This window comes from Cinclus cinclus, chromosome 7 (genome assembly GCF_963662255.1).
Source record: "Cinclus cinclus chromosome 7, bCinCin1.1, whole genome shotgun sequence".
In the NCBI taxonomy this organism is placed as follows: domain Eukaryota; kingdom Metazoa; phylum Chordata; class Aves; order Passeriformes; family Cinclidae; genus Cinclus; species Cinclus cinclus.
This window is the reverse complement of record NC_085052.1, coordinates 15,330,847-15,355,327: the sequence shown is the minus strand read 5'-3', so window position 1 is coordinate 15,355,327 and position 24,481 is coordinate 15,330,847. Positions and strand designations below refer to the sequence as shown.

Here is a 24,481-nt window from a genome sequence, read left to right as displayed (position 1 = left end):
CCACAAACTATGCTTCAGAAGTAGTAGTAAAGTAAATTGAAAAATTCCATTTGTAGTATTTTATTCTAAGCCAGTTATAAACACAAGATGAGTTACCTTGCTCTCTCAGTAGGAGGTCCTGTATAGTGCAATGGATTAAGATATTCTTTCGAGCAAAATTTGCCCACTTCATCCACCCAGTGTCCCGTGAGTGTAGGAGGACACACCACCAAAGAGGGAAGAGGAACACTGTCCACCAGTTTTGTTCTTGCATATTCCTGAGCCCTTTAAGGGTATAAAATAGTTTTTAAAAATTGCTTTTCACAGAAGAGCTGAGGTGGGAAGGGACCTGTGGAAGCCACCCGGTCCAAACCCCCTTTCCAAGCACAGCCACCTACAGTCACAGTTGCCCAGGACTACGTCCAGATTCATTACTGCACATAAGACCTATCATTAAAGTCTAAGACAGAATGTTATTTGTTTAAGCTTACCTGAGGCAATGATCACCTGCAAGAATGCAAATGGACTGTAAAGTTTTTCCTAAGCCCATGTCATCACAAAGAATTCCATGAAGTTTATATTTATTGAGAAATGCAAGCCAGTTCACTCCATCCTGAAATCAGAAAAGGAGAGTGCCTCGAGTAAAAACTGGCTTTTTGCTAGTTGAGCTTCAGTTCAAATATCCATTATGTTCAGTGACCCAGCACTGCTAAGCTAGGAGCTGGTTTCCCACTACTAATGCATCCACTACAGCCCATTCACTAACAGCAGGGGGCGAAAAAAGGGAAAAACGAACACCCAAATGGTACAGTGAGGCCTGGCTTTGCACTGGTGGGTAGCCACAGTCAGTGTTAGCAGGGCACAGGCCACTGGCCATTATTCCCAGAAAAATCAGGCAAAATCCAGAAAGGGAAAAAAATATCACTGGAACAGTACAAGAAGCATGCATGACTTCATTTGTCCTTCCTTAACCAGAGTCCAAGATACACACTGCGCAACAGAAACCAAAAACACTCAAAAAAACCACAAGAAAAATGCCAGTACCTAAACAACTCCTGCTATTCCATGAAATCATTATCAGACTGGAACATTTAAAATAAAATATAAGCTGTTACCTGCTGATATTTTCTGAGCTCTGCTTTGATTGGTACTGGAATTTCATAGTTTTCCAGTTTTTTTCCATCCAGTAATTGTTCCAGAAAGTGACGTTCTTTGGCCTTCATTCTGATTAATTCTTCGGACATGTTTGGTGGGTCTGGTATACCAGCCTAGGGTAACATTTTTAAAGTCATGTAAGGGCTACAGGACTTAACTGCCACACAGAGGAGGGAAAAGAAGAAACCTCATACTCACTCAGACATTTTAAACACACAGTAAAGATCTGCAATCTTCTCAACAGTATCAATCTAAACTCAGGATTTAAATACTATATTTAGCTACCCTTGTTTGATTACTTGCAGGTCAACACATGCAGGGTTGTAAGGTGCAAAAGACAAATCCTGCCCCAGAAGGACACACTGAAAATATTGATAGAAATTACACAAAAGATGGAAATATTGATAGAAATTACACAAAAGATGGAAAAATCTGGTCACGTTGCTAAGATTCTACAAAGACTGAACTATTCTACCTCTAATCAGAGAGTTTATCTAGCTAGCTAGAGAGTCCTATGACAGCCACTCCTCTTGAGCCACAAGCTACCATCCAAAGTTTGATGAATTTTTCCCCCTACTTAGTAGAATTGTATCGAAAGGGATACTGAAATCCATAGTATGAATTAAAGCAGTTGGAAATTCTCAGGAGGAAAAAACCTGAACCCTTCTGGGTTTGTAACAGCAGACCTTTACTTCTTAAGTAGTCCCCATACCAGGCCAGAAACCCAAAGAAGGCATTTGGGGGCCAGATATGCTCATTCTTGCTTGCTGGTAACATACAGTACCAGCAGAGGCACTGCTGTTTTCCCATCATCACATCTATCATCCCATTTTTCAGGGTCTCCTCCATCTTTAGTCAGCTTTACTTCAAAACCCAACTTAGTAATCACTTAGAGAGGCTGCCTAAAAAAAAATCCTCTATCAAATAATTCCATCATGTATGTGGTCAGTAAGGAAAGGGGATGGTAGTGGTGCCCCATATGGTATTTAAGTACATACATGCACACAGCAGCCTCCTTGTCCAATGCTCTGCCTACACTCCCTTTTAGAAGAGCTTATCTGCAGTATGAACACTATGCCAGGTAATTTGGTTCAAGTATGCTGTCAACTTTCAGCAGGATTTCTAATCAATACAAGTTTGATTAAGTTGAATCATTTATCTTACAATCCTTCTCTCAGTCATACTTTCATTTTTATGACTGCAGGAATAATCAATTTGAGCATAAAGATGCAAGAAACAGAGCATACTTAAGTTGCTTGAACTCACATAATGCCATTTATTTATTATTAAATAAAATACTGGTCCATGACAATGCAAGTATTTTCTCTTATTATTAATCCGCTCTACTCAATGTTTACATATTTAACACAGCTCAATATCTGATACTGAACTTTCTTTACCAGAAAGGGAAATTTTAAGGCTCTTCTTCCATAACTATGGAAAAGAAATACAAAGTGATCATGCATATGCATGCAATTAATAAAACAAAGTACAGTATGCTTTTAAGAGATTCTCACTGAATTTTATTAAAATAGCTTTGGACCCCGCCCCCAGACCCTAAGCTACATGTATTCCACAGGACTGTGTTCAAGATGTGTATGAAGGAGGGTCCTGGTGCAAATGGCACTGCAATAAACATGCTAGAAATTAAGTTCTTTGCTCACTTTCAGCTTGTTCAACATGTCAGTGTAAGCACACAAAGTGCTCCTGTTAAGGCAGATCACTAGTTATCAGATTCTATGGTTCCATTATGCTAAATTAAAAAGTGAAATAATAAAACACCCATTAAGCTGACAATTGTTTTTCATTATTGCTGTGGAAATCCTAAACTGTCTTCTATTACCATCTGGTGGTCACATTACGTTACTTAGGGGCATTGTAGTCTTGATGCACATCATCAGAAGTTGTCTGAGGTATGCAAGTTGCAGCAGGAGTGAAAGACTGAAGTGGATATGTATTGATTAAACACTACTGCATCATTATACACAATATTTTGCCTAAATATGTACGGTGGTGCTTTTTAAGAACTAGCAGTAAGTGACCCTACTTATCCCCACACGATTTCCATTACTGTTATTTTTGATTTTTCTTTTAAACCATTGTTGCTTTTGTGCATTTCTCTTGAAAACATACTCAGCAACACACATACCTAAAGAGAGTGCACACAGAACTCCAAAAACTTTTAAACCCAAACTAAGAAAATCAGCATTACACACAAAATTAATAAATCTACCATTTAATTGTGTATACAGCTGAAATGAGCTTCTTATTAAGAGAAAATTTATTTTAACATTAAATTAGAAAATTGCTAACACAGGGTTAATTTAGCTCATTTTACTTATAAAGGGTACATCCTCTATTATCTGATATGGACTAACACCTATAAAACCAGTTACTCATTCAGCATTTAGTAAGCCAGAAGCTTGGACTTTGCAGCTGGTGAAAAAGTGGAAAGGACAGTTCACATACTCCACACACTTACAGCTCAAGCTTACCTCAAGAGGCATCAGTCTAATCAGTGTGGCAAAGCACTGAGTAGCCATAAAACGGACACTGTTTGTCTGATCACTCATTCTACCCAGAACTGGAACCACTAGAAGAACAATGTATGGAACAATACCAACATCCAACTGCTCCATAACACCTGGAGTGGTTATTAAGGAAACAGTTTTTAACAGCTCAGGTTTGACTGACAAATATACACCTGGGAGATTTCACACTCAATAACTAAGAGTCATTAATTGTTACACTCGGGTGAATGAGATTTCTAGCAACAAAGCAATGCAGAAGCAGGGAAATCTGATCTACCCAATTACATTCAGCCAGCAAAGTGCATGGTTTGAGAAACTGAACCAAAACGTCACTTGGGAGACAAAATAAGAGCAATGGAAATGAAAGTTTCTTCTGTTCTTTCCACATGAGAAAAAAAAAGCTTGGTATTTTATTTCATTCCTCCTCCCATTTATTTCAGGCAACCATTTTTGTTCACCCAAATGAAACAACAGCAAAGAATTTCCTGCACTTTTTAATACACAAGCAAGGATACACGCAAGTGCTTCAATTGCACCTTCTTGTTTGGTGTTGTCATCTATTGCTCCCAGCCAAGGCAGAACTTTCTCTAGAAAGATATTCATTGTTTCCATGGTTGCTATTTTGCTCATAACACCCACGCAACGGGAAGCCATGTGTCTCACAGCAGTGCTGGGATGTTGAAGGCACATGTAAAGATGAGGCAAATGCTGTATTAACTGAATAAAAGAAATAGGTGTGGGGAGTAAAGATTAATATCAATTATAAACAAATTTGTGCTTTTTTTGAACTACAGAGTCTTTTGAAGTAATTTAAGAATGGCTCATTTACAAGATATAATTGCTTAAAACTAAAAATACTTTCAGAAGTAAAAGACAATTGGAACTTTGAACATGTATTGAGTACCCCAATACAGATAAAATTCAGAGTAACAAAATACTTAGCATTTCAGTGAAAGTGAAAACTAATGAAGCCCTTATTTAGCAAGGAAGTGTCTCACACTGAAAACATAATACTAAATACTCAGAACTTTTTATTTTTAAAAGTAATTATTTCTTAAATACAGATACATAGATTTAAGAATTCATTCCAGCTAGCAAAGTCATTCAAGACTCATTCCCTTTGTTTAGGCAGATTACTCATGCTGGGAATCTCACTAATTCTGTGTGACAAGGACACCCAGAAGGAAATCTGTATCTCTCCAGCAGGGTATACATGTATATATTTTGTGCACGTTTGTGTCTTCTTTTCAATCAGTGCAAATCAGTACACTTTTGTATTGGATACCTAAACAGATGGTCAGGTTTTTCCTAATGTGAAAGTCCCTAAATTCTAGCTTTGATAAACAAAGTCCAGGCTCTTTGACTTTCTACCATTTTTTTAAACTGCATACAGTACTAGCACCACCAAAACCAATCTACACAGTAACTACATACCACATATATGTGCATATATATATAAAATGCATGTATTAAAAAAGTATTTCCATGGCATATGCTAAACACACTCAAAATCACTTTGGTATTTTATTAAAATAGGTAAGAAAAAACTTCCATGATTCTTCTCCATCTACTCAGGATTCTATAGCCCTTCATTATACCCATTCTTTTCAGAGTTCTGGCCTACTTATTCCTTGGAGGCATAGGAGCCTTCTCATGTATTTTTGTCATCTTGTTGCCCTTCTCTGTGTCTCTTCCAGAGCTACTATACTTATTCTGAAATGGAGTACTCTAGATAGGTAGTACTGAAAATTGTGTTAGATGGAGACATAAGGATGAGTTTCTTGTTTTGTTTCTTCCCTTTTTTTTTTTAACCAGTACTTTACTGATACTTTCACAGAACTGTCCCAACTCCAGGACTCTCTCCAGAGTAGAAACAGACAGTTCAGAGAAAGTTTTTTAAATGAGAAAATCTAGTCCACCTGGGGGTAAACTGAGGTCTCTGCAATTTTTGCATTCGCTGCACAGGCAGCTTTTCTGACAACCTTCAGTCTGGTACAGAGTAGCCAGGCAATAAACTGACTTTATTACTGCCATTTTGCCCCCACTCTGGCCACACAAACCATACATCAGTTATAATGCATGTCATACATTACAAGTCAAATCATTTCAGTCAGCCACACAGCACTACATAACTACATTTTTATCTGTACTTTCATAAGAAACAGAAGGCCTCATATTACCAGACTGTTCTCCAGGTTTAGGAAACACAGAATTAGAATAAAGCAGAGTAGAGATGCTGATTCCAAGGTAACGCAATAGCATAAATATTATCATAACTCAAACAGACACAATCTTGTTTGGGATCTCATCCAAAAGAGGGTAGGCCAAGGCTAGACTTTTAGGTACCTATTTGCTTTTGTGGTTTATTCTACAGCCTGCATAAACAACATAATTTAGCATTCTACAGAATACAGGGGAAAAAACAGCTTTAAAATGACACATCTTGACTGCTGAAGGCTATGCCCTCAGTTTATCAAGACTAGGATAGAGGACTTAGAGAACAGGCAGGCTAGTGAGTGACTAAAGCACCCTTTTGAGCATAATCAGAAAAATATCTAAAAAAGAAAAATAAATACTGAAACCACTTGCAACAAAGAGACTGAAGTGTTCCATGCAAGAGGTGATTACCAGAGGATGTAGCTGAGTATCCATCGAAGCTGCAGTTGTTTCAAAAACCTGCAAGGAATTCACCAGCTCCTGAGCAGGAGCATCTCCTTTTTCCAGTAACAACTTTCGATCTGGTAAAAACAAAAAAGGTGTTCAGTTTAAGACCAACATACTGGCTCCAGCTTGCCACCCCTCCCAGCTTAAATCAGAAACATAATTACCAAAGTTATTAATGTGTATGTTGTTCCTTAACGAACCAACCATAGCATCCCAGAGATGTGGCAATCCCGTTGCCATTTCAGCACCAAAATGTTTAGCTATAGTAGATAAGGCAAACTCAGCTCCTCTTCTCTGTACAACATAAGGTTTCTGAGCCTAGAATTAAACAATTGAACAAAGTAGCGAGGTTAGATACATTTAATAATTATTGTCAAGGGTGACCTCTTGTTATATAGGCATTTAATTCTGATTGTGTTTGTACCTACTGACAACACATTCACCAATAGGTTTTTTTCCCAAGTCAATGACTTTATTCTTTATAGATATAAAAAACCAAAAATCTTTTGTAGCCAATTACTTAAATTTTATAAATTTGACATTTGGCCTTTGCTGATACTGATCCATTTCAAAAAGTCATTTCCAAGTGGTTCCAGTCCCACAACCTCAGGTACTGCCAATACAGTGACATTAAGAACAGTACTAAACTAGAAAACTTACAATACTTATTCATCCCCCTCTCTTGCTCCTACCCTCTTTGGCAAAAATAACTAATAAAAACCACTAATAATTAAGAAGAAAATCCACAACACTGCTTAGGTGCTCACAGTCCTGCCTAGAATGGAATTAAAACATGCTGAAGTTCGAAATTAAAAAGAGGGAAGAGTGTAGGACATCAAGTATGGGAGCCACAGACATGCTGTTTCACACAGTCAGATTTCAATTGCTGGTTTTAATGTTTCAGAGGCATTCAGCAGGCATTGAGATGGACCAACACTAACATGGGCAGGACACAGCTCATGTCCTCTTGTGTTTGTTCCACACTTTGTGGAAATCCACATGCATGAACTTCTCTTGATAGTCATATTCTATAGTAAATATAACATTTCAGGAGTTATTAATGTTCTTAATGGCAAACATGTAAAACATCAAACATAAGCTGCTTGTATCACAAAACCTCCTGTTTTGTGATGTAAAACCTCGGTCCATCCCTACTACAATGGTATGAACTTCTAGTGAATTCCGTTGTAAGGAAAGTAATGGAAGGGAGGGATGGATGTGAAGTTGCAAATTCAAGCTTTTGAAATGTACCTCATCAAGTTCTGTAGGAATGCTTCCACTGCTGCCTGTGGGGAGATCTGCAATAGGGGCTTTTGGAGCTTTTGGAGTAGGACCTCGCCGACTTGTGATGGCAAAAGCAGCTTTCTGATGTCTGTACAGTGTAATTATTCCCCTGTGCTTAGTGACTGTGTGCTGCATCCCATCTTTATCAGAGTTGGGCCCTAAAAGAAAAGGGAGAAGAGCTGACAACAGTTTAAGCTGCAGTTTAAAACACAGGGGGAAGTGAGAGCTACCTACAAGTCACCTGCTGATTGCGCTTTAAAAAACCCTTAATTTTTTTCTACCCTTGAAGATGATGGCACTTCAATACAGAGAAGAGTTACTGGGCTACAAGCACATGACAGACTGGGAATGAAAAGCTCAATGTGCAAACTGACAGAAATTATAATTCAGCAAGAAGCACAGGTAACACATCAATCAAATATAAAACATTTGCACAATTTTATTTCATAAAAAGCACATTATGTTCTAAAGTTTCAACCAGTTTATATTCTGTGTCCTTTAAAACAGTTCAATACTTCTGTCATGATACAATAAAAGATGCCATCAGTATCTCTGGATTTGTTTGTTTTTATTTATACTGAGAGCTTAATTTTCAATTAGATATGAATGTTACTCTGTGATAAAGGGGGACACATTCATTAAGAAAGAGTAAAACATACAACAGTCAAACCTTAAAGTAGGTTAGAATCTTTGAGAGTATTAAGATCTTATTTGGGTTAATCTGGGTTGTTCATTCAATCCATACACTTTCAATAATGGACAGCCATTTAAAGAATCCATGACCACTGTATGCACGGGATTATTTTATTAATTTTGAACACTGTCCTCATCTTTTTATCTCATGATTAGCCTATGGAATGTAACACAAATCACGTTTTTGACAGGCTATTTTAATTTCCATTCTTACTCAGTAACACCTGTAAGTGAAATGTGATCATAACTGGATAATAACCGAACAAGAGTCAACACCTGGAAATTGGAATTAAAGTATTTTCTAGATCCATATAGATACACAGATATAAAACAATACACATTAGTTGCACACAATTTAAAGCATCTAATGAAATCATTATTAATAAATACTCAGATGCTGGCATTGTTAAAATCAATGAAAACAGGCCTCATTCAAATACTCCTTTCAACAGTTCAGAAATAAGCAGACATTAAGAATCCTGGCATTCTTAGATGTCATACCTTTGGAGTTTTCCTGGCTACTCTGAGGCTGTGCAGGACATGCTGCTAGCGGGGTAAGGTGTGGATCCACGCACAGGGAATTGCAGAGATTTTTTATAATCTTTGAGTTGGGACAAGGAGATCTTGTTGTACACTGCTGAAGTAACTTTGCTATACATGAAGCCACATAGTTTTGTATGAGTGTATTCTCTTCTTTTTTGATAGCTTCCATTAAGGGTTTTATAACAGGATTTAGTTTTTCTGGAAGTTGCTGCAAGTTCACAACTGCACATGCAGCAAAGGTATGGACTCGCAGATGCAACACTTGCCATTCTTGATTTGTTTCTGTAACAGTCATTTGGACTTGCTGCCTTTTACTGTCCAACTGTTGCAGAACTTTAGGGTTCAAAGTAAAGGATGATGTCACCTCATTGAAAACAGAGGTAACCTAAGGGAAAGGAAAAAAATAATTACAAATGTGTTTCATTTACTGTAAAACAGGATATCCTCATGGCACAACATGAGTCACTTAACCACATACCACCATCTCCATTTTCCCAGTAAATAGCAGGAAATACTCCAAAATGTAGTTTCTGGGAATCCTGAACTGCAGATGAAAGACAAAACCAGGTATATCATAGACATTTAAAGTCTAGATTTCCAAAGCTACAAGAGCAGTTTGTGTACTCCTGCAAATTTAGATTGTCCCACATCTGTCAGTTGTACCCAGATATTGTGAAAATATGTAAACATGTGACAGATTAGCAAAGCAGAATGTGAACACGAGAATCCAGAAAAGATGTGCAAAGTCCTGCGCACAAACAAGTTGTTTCTCAGATGATTTTCTTTTGAGGAACGAGACTGGGATAAGAATCTAAGAAAAAAGGTACAACAAAGTAGTTTCAGAACCTTCATATCCTTCCCCATTCACAACTGGTTGACTACTGTTGCTTAAAGAACTGAAAAAAGATTAAAGGCAGATTAAAAGGTATGGGGCAAGGGGGGAAGATATCCAGAATTTCTATAATCTATTTACAAGTTTTCTGACAATGGTTTTGAACCCTACTTTGTTTTCTTGTGCGTAGATTTCAATAGGGAATCCACACCTGGGATCAGAACACTCCATTTTATTCTCCCTTTAAATATGTACCTTGTATTGCACTTGATTTTTGTCAGACTGTAAACACACCTCGGGAAACAGTAAAAATCTTTACACATTCCTTTTCATGAGATATGCAAAGGCCACCACATTATTTCTGCAAGTTACTGTCTATATCAGAATTATGCTGAATATGTATTTCAAGACAAGTACAGATTTGGAGCAAAGGCAAGCATGCCTCTACTTACCAGCTCATTAGCTTGATCTATTGTAAATACACTGCAGTTTACTCTGTTTCCAATATCAATGTGTGCATCAGCTAGCAGTGAGATGAGTTGTTTACATTCATTTTGCATCCGTGTAAAAGGAACAGCAATTTCATCGTAATAGAGATGTTCAGAAAGGACCCCAAGTAAACGAGGCTGTACACAAACAGCCACAGTTGTACACTCCTGTAACAGAAAAACACAATTAGCATTTCTGAATAATCACCATTTCTTTTGTTCAGTCTTGGGCATGTTAATCTAGCTACAAAAACCCAGTTTCCCGAGGGACTATTAATATTCAGAACCCAGAATACTAAAGATAAAAGATTAGGAACAAAAAGTCTGCCATTAGAAATGACAGTGAGTAGAGAAAAGTCAGTCATCTTATAAAGAAACACTGACCTTAGATAAAAGGCATCTTGAGAATAAATTTATTTGTAGAAAAGATGTGAGCATATTTACTGATTCATAGTACTGACAGCTGGCATTTATCTACTGAATCCTATATCTCTCCACTGTCTAACGATCAAGACTTTGATATTTAGATGTATAAACCCCATTTTAGCTTACTTACAGAAATCTTATTTCAAGCTAAGTACCACACAACAAGCAGTGGATTGAGATAGTGAGTACAATTTATTTTTGCTGCAGAAGCATCCTACCTTTTGCAAGGCTGCCCACTCACAGATTACTAATGCAACGCTAATCCTCTGCAAGGCAGATTTAGAATTCAAGTGGAAGAGCAGTAGCTGAGCTAATGATTCAGCTGGCTTTATTTCTTGAGTAACAGTATTTACACCTGGGTCACAAATGCAGCAACAAAGTGCTCCCAGCAACCTGACAAGATGAAAAAGAACAGTCACTTCAATGTCATAATTACTCTGCAGTCAATGATTCAAAATGAAGATGCCAAAATCTAATTACTGTTTTGGCAAAACCATTATATATTATGAAAAAAATACATGGCTTTTAAGGATTTTTTTTTTTCTATTTCCAGTAAACTGACTTTGCTGCCATCATCCGAGCACGCATGACGACGTAATCCCTGGTTGCTGGATCTTCTGCAATGCTGTCTGCCCCAGCAATGTATTCCTGAATCACTTCCTTATTCTGGGTTTGACTTTGACGCAGTTTAGCACCTGCTTTTTCCTATGGAATAAAGGAAAGGTTGAAAGTGTGGTTGTAATGAAAAGATGAATTCATATTCCATAACAATACAAATCATCACCATACCATTAAAAAGCTGGATTAAGACAGAACACTTCCTGGATAACAGGTTTCTTAAAGTAGTCAATGCTTGTAAATCACCTGTCCACTAGTAGCATCCTGTAGTCCAATTAAAGGTATGCTACATTCCTTCACTATAATATTAATACTTGAAATACAGCCAATAAATACACAGGAAAAAGGAAACCTCTCTCAACATGTTTTCAGAAATAACACAATGCTTTTGGATTTAACTCAGTCCTGCAAACAGATGGCTTCAGAGCCATGTAAATATAGATGTATAAAGTACCCACGTAGAGACTGCTACACAGAAGAGCTTAACTCTCATGAATAACCTGACAAGAACCCTTTTGCTCTACAGACTTGAGGCCTGTAAAACAGTTTACATCTGGAACTGTAGAAAAGCACCGCCACTCCCCTGTAACACAGAACGTGTTTTGTACACACATTTTATACACACACAGAATGCGTTTTATACACAGCTAAGCAATTTCCTACTTTCCTCAGAACAGTCAGTGAGGCCACATTTCACTTACTTTGGATCTGGTTTTTACTTCCAGCAACATGTTTAAGTCAATGGGCAAATGAGATGGCTGCATCATTAAGCACAGCCAGGCTCCCATCCATGGACAAGCAGCTGCAACAACATACTGTACAGATGCCTTGTTTAACAGTTCCAGCCATACCTTGGGAAAGAACCACAGTAGAAATCATGGCAAATTTGTACGTGGTCTACATAAGATCATACACACGCTGAGAAACTGCAGGAACACACTCTCATTTGCTCTACAGTAAAGCATCACACATGACAACTGCAAAGTATTTAACATGAGCACACTATTCTTCACGTGCACAGAAGTACAGAGGATTTGAAAAAGCACGATACACAAGCACTAGATCTATGTGGTAAGTCATGCAAATACCTTGTGAATAAGATCCAGAATTTCTTGGTTGCTTTCTAAGATACAAAACTGAAATATGTGCCTCAACATGTCTTGCAGTATTGGAGTCAGCCACGTTGAAGAACTCTGAAACAAGGATATCGTATGACCAAACATATTCCAATATGAACCACAGTAAGACATTAACAACTCCAATTCTTACCTGGTCTTGGGTAGACAATAGTGTGAATAACGTTTCCAGTGCCGCTTTGCGCACAGAAGATATTGTGTGATGCAAGAACGGCCACACACGAGGGACCAAAACTGTCAGGGATTGCTGAATACTACAGGAAAGGGAGATGTAGAGGCAGTGTCAGGGATAAAAACACACACATGCGCAGACCTAAGTTAATTTTGTTTATTCTCATTTTATCCAAAAGAAAGCTTTAAGAAAGGAGAGTATTGCATACACTTGGTCATTTTAAGTGAAGGATCTAGTTACGACACTTTATACATTTAAAATAGTTTGAGTAGGTATCTTTTCTCAGGAAAATTATGTTTTGGGATTTTTTTAACTGGTATAGAGAACTAGTCTGTTTATGCATGTATTTTTAGCATGTTTTTTTTCCCCAGATTATATTTTAGACTTTGTTCAACTGTTTAGAAAAATGAGGGACATTTTTTGTTTCTGGTCTGAAATTGCTATTCGGCAGCCATGACTTCACAAATAATTGAAAACAAGCTTGCGTGTGTTTTGCATGAACCAGCATACCAACTCATGCAACTGGCATATCAGCTGATGCAAGTAGTACATGCTGAATTAAAGACTGCATTAGTAACAAAACTTCATTCTTTATTTTGGATTTGGGCAACCACCAGCTTCAACAGTGCCAGTCGTATAGGATGAGAAAAACCAAATGTGTACAGCATCTACCTTAAGTGCAGATACTGTGAGTTTACCATGCATATTATGAAAAATTTAATGTACTAAGATGCAGTTACTTTAATTTGTCAGAGTCCCAAAAATATGCAACTGGCATCAACCAGTCACAGAATTACTGGCTGTACTATTGATGTGAATTCATGTTTGGAGCTTATTTCAAAACTGTTCCAATAGTAAAGTTCTACAGGTTCATGAATGTGTTTTAATATACACAGTTTGGTCTGAGTTTGTCTGTTCCTTGTTAACAAACCAGATATTTGTGGGTAGGACCACCATGTGAGTGGAGCAAATATCCTTTACTAAAACACCCAAGATGGAGAGACAGAAGGGGGGAAAAAGTCACATATAAACCAAGTCTAGTACACTTCTTAATTCCTTTGTTGCATTTCACTAACATAATAAAAATAGAAGCACCATTGCACTGTTGTAACCTTCACTTTATGGAAAAAACAGAGTAGAAATAAAATACTGAATTAAATTAATCTTCTCTTTGGTACACGATTTGAAATAAACCGGTAATTCCAATTTGACAATAAGTGGACGCTCAGACCTGCAATACTGAAGCAATAGTAATTGAAAAATTACCTGCATTTGCGGACCTGAGGGTAAGTCAGAAGGGATGAAAGAAGGATCATGATACTGTTTGTGGAAGCTGTCAAGTCATCCAACTCCAGAAGTGCATCCCACAAGGTATTAAGAATAAAAGGTACCTACACAAATAAACAAAAGGAGGTTTATAATAAATAAATAAAGAAATAAAAACCTAAAACAAAAAAAACCCACACAAAACAAACAAACAAAAAAAACCAACACAACAAAACCAGTGCTGCCTTTAAGTATTATTTTCTTCACTTAGACCAAAAGTGAACTTAAAACAGTTCAGCCACCTTCTGAGATTGAAGTTGGACCAGGCTTTCCACTACTGGTACTAAAGATGCTGCAGCAACAGCTCGGACATCATCATCCAAATCTTGCAGACCTTCAATTATTGCAGGCAATACTTTAGGCAATAAAGTGTTGATCATGTCCTGCCAAAAAGATCAAAAGCATTTTTAAACTGGAAAAGCTTATAAAGATACAATCAACTAAGATGTACTTTGTGTGTGTGAATGAACCTGATTGTTTCAAAGGGTCCTGATTGCTACAGGTCCAAGACTGCAATCTAAATATTTTAAGTTACCATCCATGAAATTAAACAAAGATTATAAATTTAATTAACTGTAAGTCCGCTTGGTCTTGGTACAAACAAAGCTCAGTGTCTGCAGAATACCACCACAGATAGCCTAAACTTCTTGTAACACTCTGCTGTTACTCTCATATGTGAGGTATCACCAAGACCAGGCAGGCATATCCTCTAAAATGTTTTCTGCAAGCACAGCTTGCACTAAATACTTGCAGCATGGATATAAAAGTGCAGTCATACATCTCAACCCACAGGACTGCAGCGCAGCCAAGCTTGCTTTATCACACCTATCTACTGTTCAGCCACATCCTCTACTCTAAGCAGAGATTTTGGATCCAAAGTTCTCTGCAATTTTCATGAGGGCTATTACCTGACGTACTGCCAAAGCATACTTTATCCCTAGGAGACCACCATGTCTCACTTCCCACTGTTCCTGTGTAAGCAGCTTCAGGAGAACATCCACAGTTTTATGAACACCAGTGTCATTCATGTGTTTCAATACTACTCCCAAAGTCTGAGCACAAGTCTCACGTACGGGTGCCACTACCTAGGAAGAAGTGAACGACAAAACAGATACTTCTGTATAAAATTTGACTTAAAAAGAGTCAGATGACCAAACTACTATACAAATAAGGTCAGGTTCATGTACCAGCTACTTTTTAATAAGCATCTGTGAGCAGTTATAACAGGTACATGGAGTAGCACCACACAAGGCCCAGCCAAGCTGCTGCAGTGTTATCTTCTACAGAAGCCTGCTGATCTACCTGCTCAGGCAAAGGTAACTTAAACTTACTTCATCTGAAACAAAGTCTCCGAATCTGTCTAGTGCAAACACACAAAGAAGTCTAATAACCAAGTCTTCTAACCACTCCTGATGCTGCTGAATCATCTGTAAGAACAGAAAAGTTGAACACCTTGACTACATTTATTCATAAAACATTTCTGATACAATTTAGCTAAAATATATGAAAGACATGACAACAAATGTTCACATTGACTCAACAATGCTCTCCTTCAGAGACAGTCCAGGCTAAGTAGTCAGCACTAATTCAACTCACCTGGATTATTATAAACATCATAACCTGGCTGTTTTCTTCTCTAAAAGCACAGTGCATTTATCAAAAGGCTAATGTCCTGCTTTTAGCTGGGACAGAGTTAGATTTTTTCCTCGATAGCTGGAGTTCTGTGTTCTGCTGTGTTCTGGAGTCAGTATAAGAATAATGGTGATACCAAACTGATGTAGTGGTTGCTGCTACATTATGCTGACCCTAAGTGAAAAAGTTCTGAATGTCTCATGCTCCGCCAGTGGGGGGGCTACGCAAAAAGCAGAGAGGAAGCATAACTTCCTCTCTGGATAGGTGACAAAGGAACATTCCACACTACAGAATGTCGTGACCAGCATAAAAACTGGGGGAGGAATCCAGAATGGGATGAGTGGTGCTTGGAGGTCAGGCTAGGCATTGATCAGAGGGTGATAAGCAATTCTATTGTGCAGCACTTGCTTTTCTTGGGTTTTAATTTTCTCTCTCTCCTTATCATTACTGTTATTACTGTTACTACAATTACTACTGTTATTACAATATTTTACTTTATTTCAATTATGAAACTGTTGATTTCTCAACCCACAAATTTTACTTTTTTCCTGGTGGTTCCCTAACACACCCCATATTACCAGAGGAGGAAGTGAGAAAGAGGCTGTGTGATGCTTCGTTGCCTGTTGGAGCTAAAACACAACAGCTTGAGAGCATCTTGTAAGGTGAACAAATTATTCCTACACAGCACACAAAGTAAAGTCATTCAGATAATCTATACTGGCAAACAGCAGCATATTGTAGGCAAGTCAATTAATAATCTGAAAGCATATTTACAAATAAACAAGCTCTAAAGCAGTAGCTCACTGTGGGAGACCCAGTGAAAGGAACATTCTTTTCAGTCCCATGTCCTCCAGGTTTATCAAAGCTAATCCTGAAGCTCTGGCCTCTGCTAAAGACCAATAACTGTCTAATGCTCTATCTCAGAGGGGAAGCCCCATAAAAACAACTGCTCAGGCATCATCCCTCTCATCTCCACTATGTGCCTACTAGGTCACCACTTCCCTTGAGAACTACCCTTTTAATGAAGAAAACTTAAAGCATATTCTGGATTTCATACTCCCATACATGCCAAAGAATTATACCCAGCATAGGGCATACACAGCAGGCTTTGATGCTAGCAAAAATAGTTAAGAAATGGTTTAAAGTATTTTATCATTGCATATTGTGTTATTATTATCCAGGCAACTCCATGGAACAAATACTACTCTACAGGGAAGCAAGGAGAGAGAAGTTTTTGCTTTCCCTATTTACAAAGTATGCTGAAGTACACTGATTTACATCTCATTCTTCAACTCTCTAAGCCACAAGCTCTTCCAGCTGCTTCTACAGCAGGGGAGTCCATAGGAATCTGTGTAAAATCCACTACATGTAAACAAGCTATTACTGTTGGGATATTTTAAAAAATTGTTCTCCTTTTAAAGAGACTATTTTAACTCCTCTTCTTGTAAAAAAGATAGCAGGTTGATAGAGTCCTCTTATTATTCAAGCAAGTAGAGTTAGATGGTCTGAGACACTACCAGAGTTACATAATCAACTCGTCAATTTTGTTACAGCACAGCCTTACCAGGACTTGAAAACAATATATGCCAATATGGAAGCTAATATTTAATAACTATAATCAACCAACATATTAATGGCTAATTATACACTAGTACTGAGCTCTGCATAGGCATCTTTGAAACAGTGTTTTGTCAGTTTATACAGTGATGTCATCCAGATGATTCTGAGCAGAAAAGTCTTCATATTCCCCCACATCAAACACCTGCTGCAAAGTATTTTAAGGAGTCTTTTATAAACTTCATTTAAGTAAAATACTAAGTCTACAGAACTGGAAACTTACCTCCTCTAAAGAGCTATCTCCCATTTTACCACCACTTTTACCATGAGCTTTAAGTATCTCTCTCAGTCCAGTACCTGCACCATGTCGAACCTAGGAAAGTGAAATCAAAAGTCACGTTTTAAAACACTAGGGAGCAGAAGACAAAAACCATGTTGGAAAACTGAAATAATACAATCGTATTCTTAACAGATGTTTCAAGAGCTGCAGAATTAGCACTACTTAGACTTCTAGGAATTATTAGATCAAGTCACATTAAAATATTCACCTGCTCAAAAATCAACCTTCTTTTGACCAAGTATTTGCCAGCTTATGAACAGAAGCAATTAAGAACTGCTTCTATTTTCTAACACATTATGATATTTGCAGTAATGCAGCCAACATTCATTTTCTTTTACCTCACTATGCTATACAGCACTAATTGTCAAAGAGAAGTTTGAAGATACTACTGTTTTTATTAAGTTTATAAGCTAAAGCAAATCAATATTATTATAGTTTCAAGCACTTCATGTTTTATATTTTTCAACAACTCTCTGTATTTCTTAACAGAGTTTGGATCCTCACTGAGTATTCTGCAGTCTGCAAAACAAATTTCTGGGAATTACTATTCTGCATAACTTACAAACCTACCTTGCTTGACTGGATTTTAGAAATAAATGAACAAGTAATATGGGAAAGCAAATTATAGGCACTTGCATGTTCCCACCAAACATGAACAGTTGAACACACTAGGAAGAGTTCTGGAAATAACAAAAGACCAGCAGAAAGATGTGCTGAAGACACACCTATTTCTAGTATTTTTGATACCTAACTGGACTAGTAATCAGTTTCTCAAGGAAAGCTCATTTAACAGATACACAAATCCGCAAAAGCAGAGTTTTGAACCAGGTTCTCATTGAGAGGCCTTCACGTAAGTTAGAAGAGAATTAACTTTTTTAATAACAGTTCATATACCTGCTTGTTGCTATCAGAAAATTGTTGCATTTCGTTTCACAGCAATAACAACTAGAACTGAGTACTTGGTAGATCCTCCCTTCATCAGAATATCTTATGTGAAATGTAAATATACATGGCACATTATGTACAGCTCACTGGCTGCTGGTTAAAGCTATAAGCAAGCCAATACACAACAGCCAGAGTCTAGTCTTAAAATCCTAATTGTTCATACACCAACAGTTTATTTGGTCCATGGTGGCTCATGAGCTAGGTTTTACAAGTCAAAAGAAGGAGACTTGGACAGTTAAGGTCTCAGCTTCTGCAAACACAAACCAGCAAGACACAAATGTATAAAGGAAATACCAGCAGTAGGATTCATCCTGCCTGACTCCAATTGCCTGTAAGTGTGGCAAGCAGTCTGAAGTAGTCACCCAGGTGAACTCCAGACATTGCAAGATGCTTCCAGAGAGGCACTTTAAACATACATTTTGAGGCAAGTTATCCTGTTTTTCACCCAGAACATACTGTAATAATGATTCTATATTGATCTATTTCCCTTATTGAGATCTATGTGCCTTATAGCAAATGTACTACTAAGAAAGCTATGAGATTGTCTACATACCAGAAGACAAGTGGACCTGGCCTTCAACTGCAAACAGCCTGCTTTCAAATAAGGGGAGACTTTTTAGCTCAGGTGCAGTGATATGCCACACAAATATAATTATTCTTTTTCTGGGACCAAAATAATTGTGCTGGCTGCACATGATCTACCTCTGTGTTTCCAAGTCTGAGAGCAAGTTGGCTCTGCCCATACTGACATCACCAAGACTGTGCTACAGATACGCATAAGGATGTTAGAGTCACTATTAATATTTAACCCTTCAAAAGATGACCTTAAGAAAATGAAGTTAGTTGACAACTGTTATCTCTACCTTCTGCACAAGGAAGTTAGATCATTATCAGCTACTTCATATTTTTACCTGAAATTTCTACTAAATTTTGTGGAAAACTGCATAAGGACTGAATAAAAAGGTGAGTAGAACCATTCTGAATCTTGAAAATAAGTGGTCAAAGCAACCAAACATATAGCTTCTGTAGTTACTAAAGGATTGATTCCCCTTCCTTTTCTACTAGCTTAGCATTAGACAAACATATCACTGTTGCCAGCAACAGCTTCACACAGTATTTCTCAAAGTCTTGATGAATCCAAGTTTGTTTTAATTGCTTGATCTTTTTAACCATAGATTGATGTGCTTTTTTTTTGCTTGAATTTCAATACTCCCATAATTTTCACTTATATAATGATGGCTTTTCACATCTTTCCCACTCTCCACAAGTATACATTACACATCTGTTTTCCATCCCCTTTTAAATGAGTCTTAAAAATCATTTAGGTTTGATAAAAGCAAATTTGTCTCAGCTATGTAATCTGTATGCATAAATGATTTAAGTTTTGATATCTGGCAAAATTCTCTGAAGTTCCACACATAGAATGCTTGCATTTCTGCTGAAGCCCCTTTGAAAAAACTTAATAGTTCCACCTTAAATAGTGCATGTGTCTTACCTCCCAAGAAGGGTTAAAGAGATCATTGCACACCTCTTCACAAAAGCTTTCCAGAGGCCATTCATTTGCCTAAATCCATAAAAAATTATTAAGTATGAGATTAAAAAAAAAGGAATCATAAATACTTCTTGCATTGTTGTCTTTGCATACTTAAATGGCATGCAAAAACTCTCAAAAGCTTAAGAGTACTTTTCTTCATTACTGGGCCAAAAAAACCCAAAAAAAACATCACCTTCCCCAGCTCAGAAACTTCACTGATTAGCATTGGAACTCTTAAGAAGTTTATGAAGTTTCTGTTAACAGTGTAACCTCTTCTCTATGGGAATTAATTTTGACGTTCTGGAATTCACCTTTCCTTCAGAAATCATGCTAAGGAAGAAAATTAAGCAAAGTTTCTTATTCTATCCAGTGATCCTTTAAATTTATGAACTTTGCCTTTAAAGAATATAATAGGCAAGTCTCAGCTTGAAAACACACTACATAACAAAATTGGGTCAATGAATCCAGCAATAAACAGCACCCTTTTCCAAACACATTCCACTTTTTGAAAACCAAAGCATATTCACTATCCCAAAATTTCCTACAAGGAAACGGACATGGCTGTGGAAAGGAATTTTCATTACCATTAGTAAGCTCACATCACATACAAAGAGCAACTGAAAGACAGTTAGCAACCAGAAGCTATTCAGCCTGTAGTTATCATTATTTCAGATTAGTTTTCTTATCATTTTTATGCAAATAAGAATTTAATTACTGAACTATGACTGGAAAGCTATTTTTGTAGGATACAGACATATCTAGACAAATTTCTATGCACCATTTATATTCTGGTTTACCATTTCTTAATTTTTAGCTTTTCAGTCTTTTGAAACAAATGCAGTTTTTTCCAAGACTAAGGTAATTGTTTTTATCTTCAACTATTAAAGATAAAACTTAATTCTAAATTAAGCCTAATTGAAGTACAGCAAAGATTAAATAAAGATTAAATAAGCATTTGGATCAAATTATTTGTGGCTTGATGTAATCCTACCATGTAAGTGTTTAGCACAGTTTGCCAGTTTAATACCTAGGTCTGACACCTGTAGCCACCTACTCGTGTTAATTTGGGTCACAAACTGCTACCAAAGGATTAAATGTGTTTCCTTCCTCAATGCTGTAACACAGTTAGAAGCTCACTTGCCTCATTATGTGTAAAAGTAAGCTGGCCGTGACATTCTTCATTCCATTTCTGTAAATGCTAGGATGACTAAAGAACTTGGGCTTATGAAGGAGTTTTGTTTCAAATTACTCTGCTAAAAAACTAAATGATCATTCCTGCTAACAGCAGAACAACACATCATACCTCTTCCTGAGTATTTTCTACCAATGCTTTTGAGTCTGTGGCAGGCTGGTTGATGACAACATTTGCAACTTTTCTTCTCTTTTCTTCCGGCTCCCCATCAGTGCTATCATTGCTGAGAAGGAGCAAGCACATATTTATGAATTGGAAGTATGCTTTAAGGCAAGCAATTATGTCTACAACTGAAGTCTTCAGACACCATAAAGTATGGCAAGAATACAAAACAAAGAGGATCAACACTGTGAAATATGCAAGATAGGTAAGTTTCCATGTAAAAACAATACATGCAGTGAGTAGACAGCAGATCGCTGGCCTGAATTCACAATCAGTCTCAGATTTTTTCCAAAAAACCAGACAATTCCTAAATAAGATCAAGATTTTTGTCACCACTAGAACAGAGCAGATACAACAATATGCCACTATAAACTACAGTGAAGAACAAAGCACACATCAGAAAATAGCATCCCCAATTTTCAGTCATTCTTCTTAAAATCCCCTGTTTTCATGCATTATTCTCAAGTCATATTTAATAACAGGGACAAGTCACATTTCAGCTGTAGCATCCCATTATGTCAAGATGTCTCTGAAGCTGGGTCCTCAGCAAAGCTCTCCTGGGAACAAGCACTGCACGCAAACGTTCCACCATCAGCACAATTAGCATGTAAGAGATTTAAGATGCAAAGACTGTAGGAAGTTTCTCAACAGATAAATCAAATCACAATCGCAGCTTAACTGAAATAAAAGGAAACCAGTTCACTATTATACCTCTTCTCATTAGCTTCCACTGCATCTCTGGATCTTTGCTTTGCAAATAGCTTAGCCATTCTTTTGGCTTTATTCTTTTGTCTACTGCTCATACCAGCTCGAAATTCTGAGTCAATTAACTCAGCAGCCTGAAGAGTCTGAAAGAAAAGTCATTCATTGTCAATTCTTCTTACAATGAAGTCCTGAAAAATTCTCAAACCCACAATACTCTCAACTTCCCCAACCCTCCATTTCAAACATTTCAGCAGTTTGACATCAAATAGTACTAACAAGCAACTACAGGATGTAAGAACTCATGAGGCCAAAGCATACCACACTAGATGTCAATCATCTTATTAAAATATAAGTATTATAACCACAGAAACTCAAATAAAGCAAACCCACTGTATTATTCCTTGCAGTGAAATAGCCCAAGGTTTTACCTACAGGTTGTTTGTTTACTAGTAAAACTGAAGAAGGAGAATAGTCCAGATCCTCATCATTGAACAGATCCTCAGTATTCATGCCAATTGCAGCACCCATATCTAAGCCAAGTTTCTTCTGCAGCAGCTTCCTCTGTCTTGCTATCCTCTCTTTAGGATCAATTTCACCTTAGAAAGAGGTTTTAAAAGAAGATACTTTATATTTATCCAACCAGATATTTTACTGACGACTTGCTCAATGTACATAAAGCCAAAACTTAACAGGATTAAATTGTACTTGGCTAATATAATCTTCTAAAACAAATCACCTTGGATACCCAGGAAGACCTTTTCTGCTACTGTAACTACACAAGTATTTCAACTGCAATCAAGCAAGTTTTTTTGGAAATTAACAGATACCACCTCAAGAATGTGTGAAGTTTCAACAACAACTATAGAACACTTAGACTTTGGGAGCACCTACATTTACATTAAAAATACAAGATTTTAGCACCCAAGTAGAATAAACCCTCCAAATAACCCAAAACTTGTAGCTGGTAGGGCTGTCAGTCTTCACTCTTTACATGTCCAGTACAAAAAACAGTCAAGCATTTTGGTTTGTTGGTGTTGTGGTGGCAGGCTTTTTTTGTTGGTTTTTTTAATTATCAGCACAAACTTTTAAGTAGATGACCAACACTGGCACGATTTTGGGGTGTACACCAGCTTGAGTAGTAACCAGTAGTTAATATTATCTATACCAGCACGTTTTTTTCAAACTGCATTTAACTGACAAGCAAATACAAGCAACTTCCACTCTTCATAAAATATTTTTCCTTTCTATCATCTTCGGAGTAAATGTCAAAGACCGCTAATTCTAAAGATTATTTAAGTTACATTATATCCATTCATGTTACCTACGTACTTAAAAAGAGAAGCTGCTATAAAATACAGAAGAGAAAGCAGACTCTACATTTTCCCATGAGTTAAAAAAAAAAGGCAGCAACTCAAGATTTTTGTTCCATTTTCTTATTTTTTGATATATTATTCTTGAAGTTTTTTTTATGTGAAATCATGTGACACTGGGATAAATATCAGGATTGTATAAACAGAAGTGATGGGTTTCATTAGACGAGGTGAAATATGTACACCACTTTATTAATCTAGCTTAAAAAATGGCAAACAATAAGTCAGCAACCAGGCTGAAGAGACAGGACACTGCTCAAGTTTCAGAAGCCTCAGGTTGTGCTCCTTGCTGAGCTACTGATCTTCTGTGTACCAAAGGAATCAGGGCTACACAGTCAGATTCTTATCAATAGCATCACTTAATTTGGTGCAGAAACTGGTAGATGGTCTGGGATTAAGAACAGGTAAGTACAGTAATAATAAAAAAAATACCTTAGATTAAAATAATTCAGTATCATTACACTGACAAAGCAAGTCTCAGCTAAAAATTACAGAAAAAAATATTAGACATCACTTGAAACAAAATATCACACAGGCACAGGTATTTAATCTTCCAACTTAGGCAGTCTTATCACAGTATTCCTCATGCAATCTTTCTATACTTGAAACCTCCAAGCTTTTAAATAAGCCACATCCTACTTCTGTATGTGGGAACACTGTTTAGGTGAACAGCACACAGTGATAGCGCCTGACCCTTTTAAAAAAGCCTACAGAAATCTTTGATGTTTTTTCAGGTTTCCACCCCTTCTTCCCCAGAGTACACATAGTAATATTGTTATGGCAAGAACCCAAACAATACACACCCCCTAAAAACTGTGCTACTTTAGGATGAAAATACAAACCACTTATGTTGAGGAATATTTTCTGTCTTTATTTCCTAATAGTCTGAGAATCCATGGATGACTAGATTCATAATGCTGCCACAACAAACTTTATGGTATCAGTAAGTTTTCTTGTCTGCAAGTAAAATATGGATACCTGATTTATCATCTTGGACCTCAAATTCTGCACCAGCAGATCCAAGAAGAGACGCACCATGTTTTAACAACCGACATATATCAAATCTGTCAAAACGCAAGCGATCTGTTGAAGGTGCATCTTCACTAGGACTTTCTGAGCCTGGTTCTAGGTAGGAAACAGAAATAACATTAAGGACAATGTGATTACATTTTTTGTTCGAAATTCTGACAGAAGATT

At 37.1% G+C, this 24,481-nt stretch overlaps 1 protein-coding gene across 2 annotated transcripts in view; it reads right to left on the bottom strand.

Annotated features, from left to right (window-relative positions):
* Window positions 1–24,481, bottom strand: part of BTAF1 (B-TFIID TATA-box binding protein associated factor 1) — a 44,176-nt gene that overhangs the window by 6,958 nt on the left and 12,737 nt on the right. Inside the window, exons 4-28 of one of the 2 annotated variants that reach the window (XM_062496093.1) lie at window positions 24,263–24,409; window positions 22,347–22,510; window positions 21,921–22,057; window positions 21,159–21,270; window positions 19,817–19,885; window positions 17,320–17,409; window positions 15,179–15,274; window positions 14,756–14,932; window positions 14,090–14,230; window positions 13,788–13,912; window positions 12,483–12,603; window positions 12,302–12,406; window positions 11,915–12,064; window positions 11,158–11,300; window positions 10,814–10,988; window positions 10,134–10,337; window positions 8,808–9,234; window positions 7,581–7,771; window positions 6,494–6,647; window positions 6,294–6,403; window positions 4,181–4,382; window positions 3,630–3,778; window positions 1,095–1,247; window positions 471–592; window positions 97–264 (exon numbers count right to left, since the gene is read on the bottom strand). In XM_062496093.1, the coding sequence (XP_062352077.1) occupies window positions 97–264; window positions 471–592; window positions 1,095–1,247; window positions 3,630–3,778; window positions 4,181–4,382; window positions 6,294–6,403; window positions 6,494–6,647; window positions 7,581–7,771; window positions 8,808–9,234; window positions 10,134–10,337; window positions 10,814–10,988; window positions 11,158–11,300; window positions 11,915–12,064; window positions 12,302–12,406; window positions 12,483–12,603; window positions 13,788–13,912; window positions 14,090–14,230; window positions 14,756–14,932; window positions 15,179–15,274; window positions 17,320–17,409; window positions 19,817–19,885; window positions 21,159–21,270; window positions 21,921–22,057; window positions 22,347–22,510; window positions 24,263–24,409 (3,832 nt within the window). The remainder of the gene's footprint in view (window positions 1–96; window positions 265–470; window positions 593–1,094; window positions 1,248–3,629; window positions 3,779–4,180; window positions 4,383–6,293; window positions 6,404–6,493; window positions 6,648–7,580; window positions 7,772–8,807; window positions 9,235–10,133; window positions 10,338–10,813; window positions 10,989–11,157; window positions 11,301–11,914; window positions 12,065–12,301; window positions 12,407–12,482; window positions 12,604–13,787; window positions 13,913–14,089; window positions 14,231–14,755; window positions 14,933–15,178; window positions 15,275–17,319; window positions 17,410–19,816; window positions 19,886–21,158; window positions 21,271–21,920; window positions 22,058–22,346; window positions 22,511–24,262; window positions 24,410–24,481) is intronic. The other variant, XM_062496094.1, reaches the window with a different exon arrangement.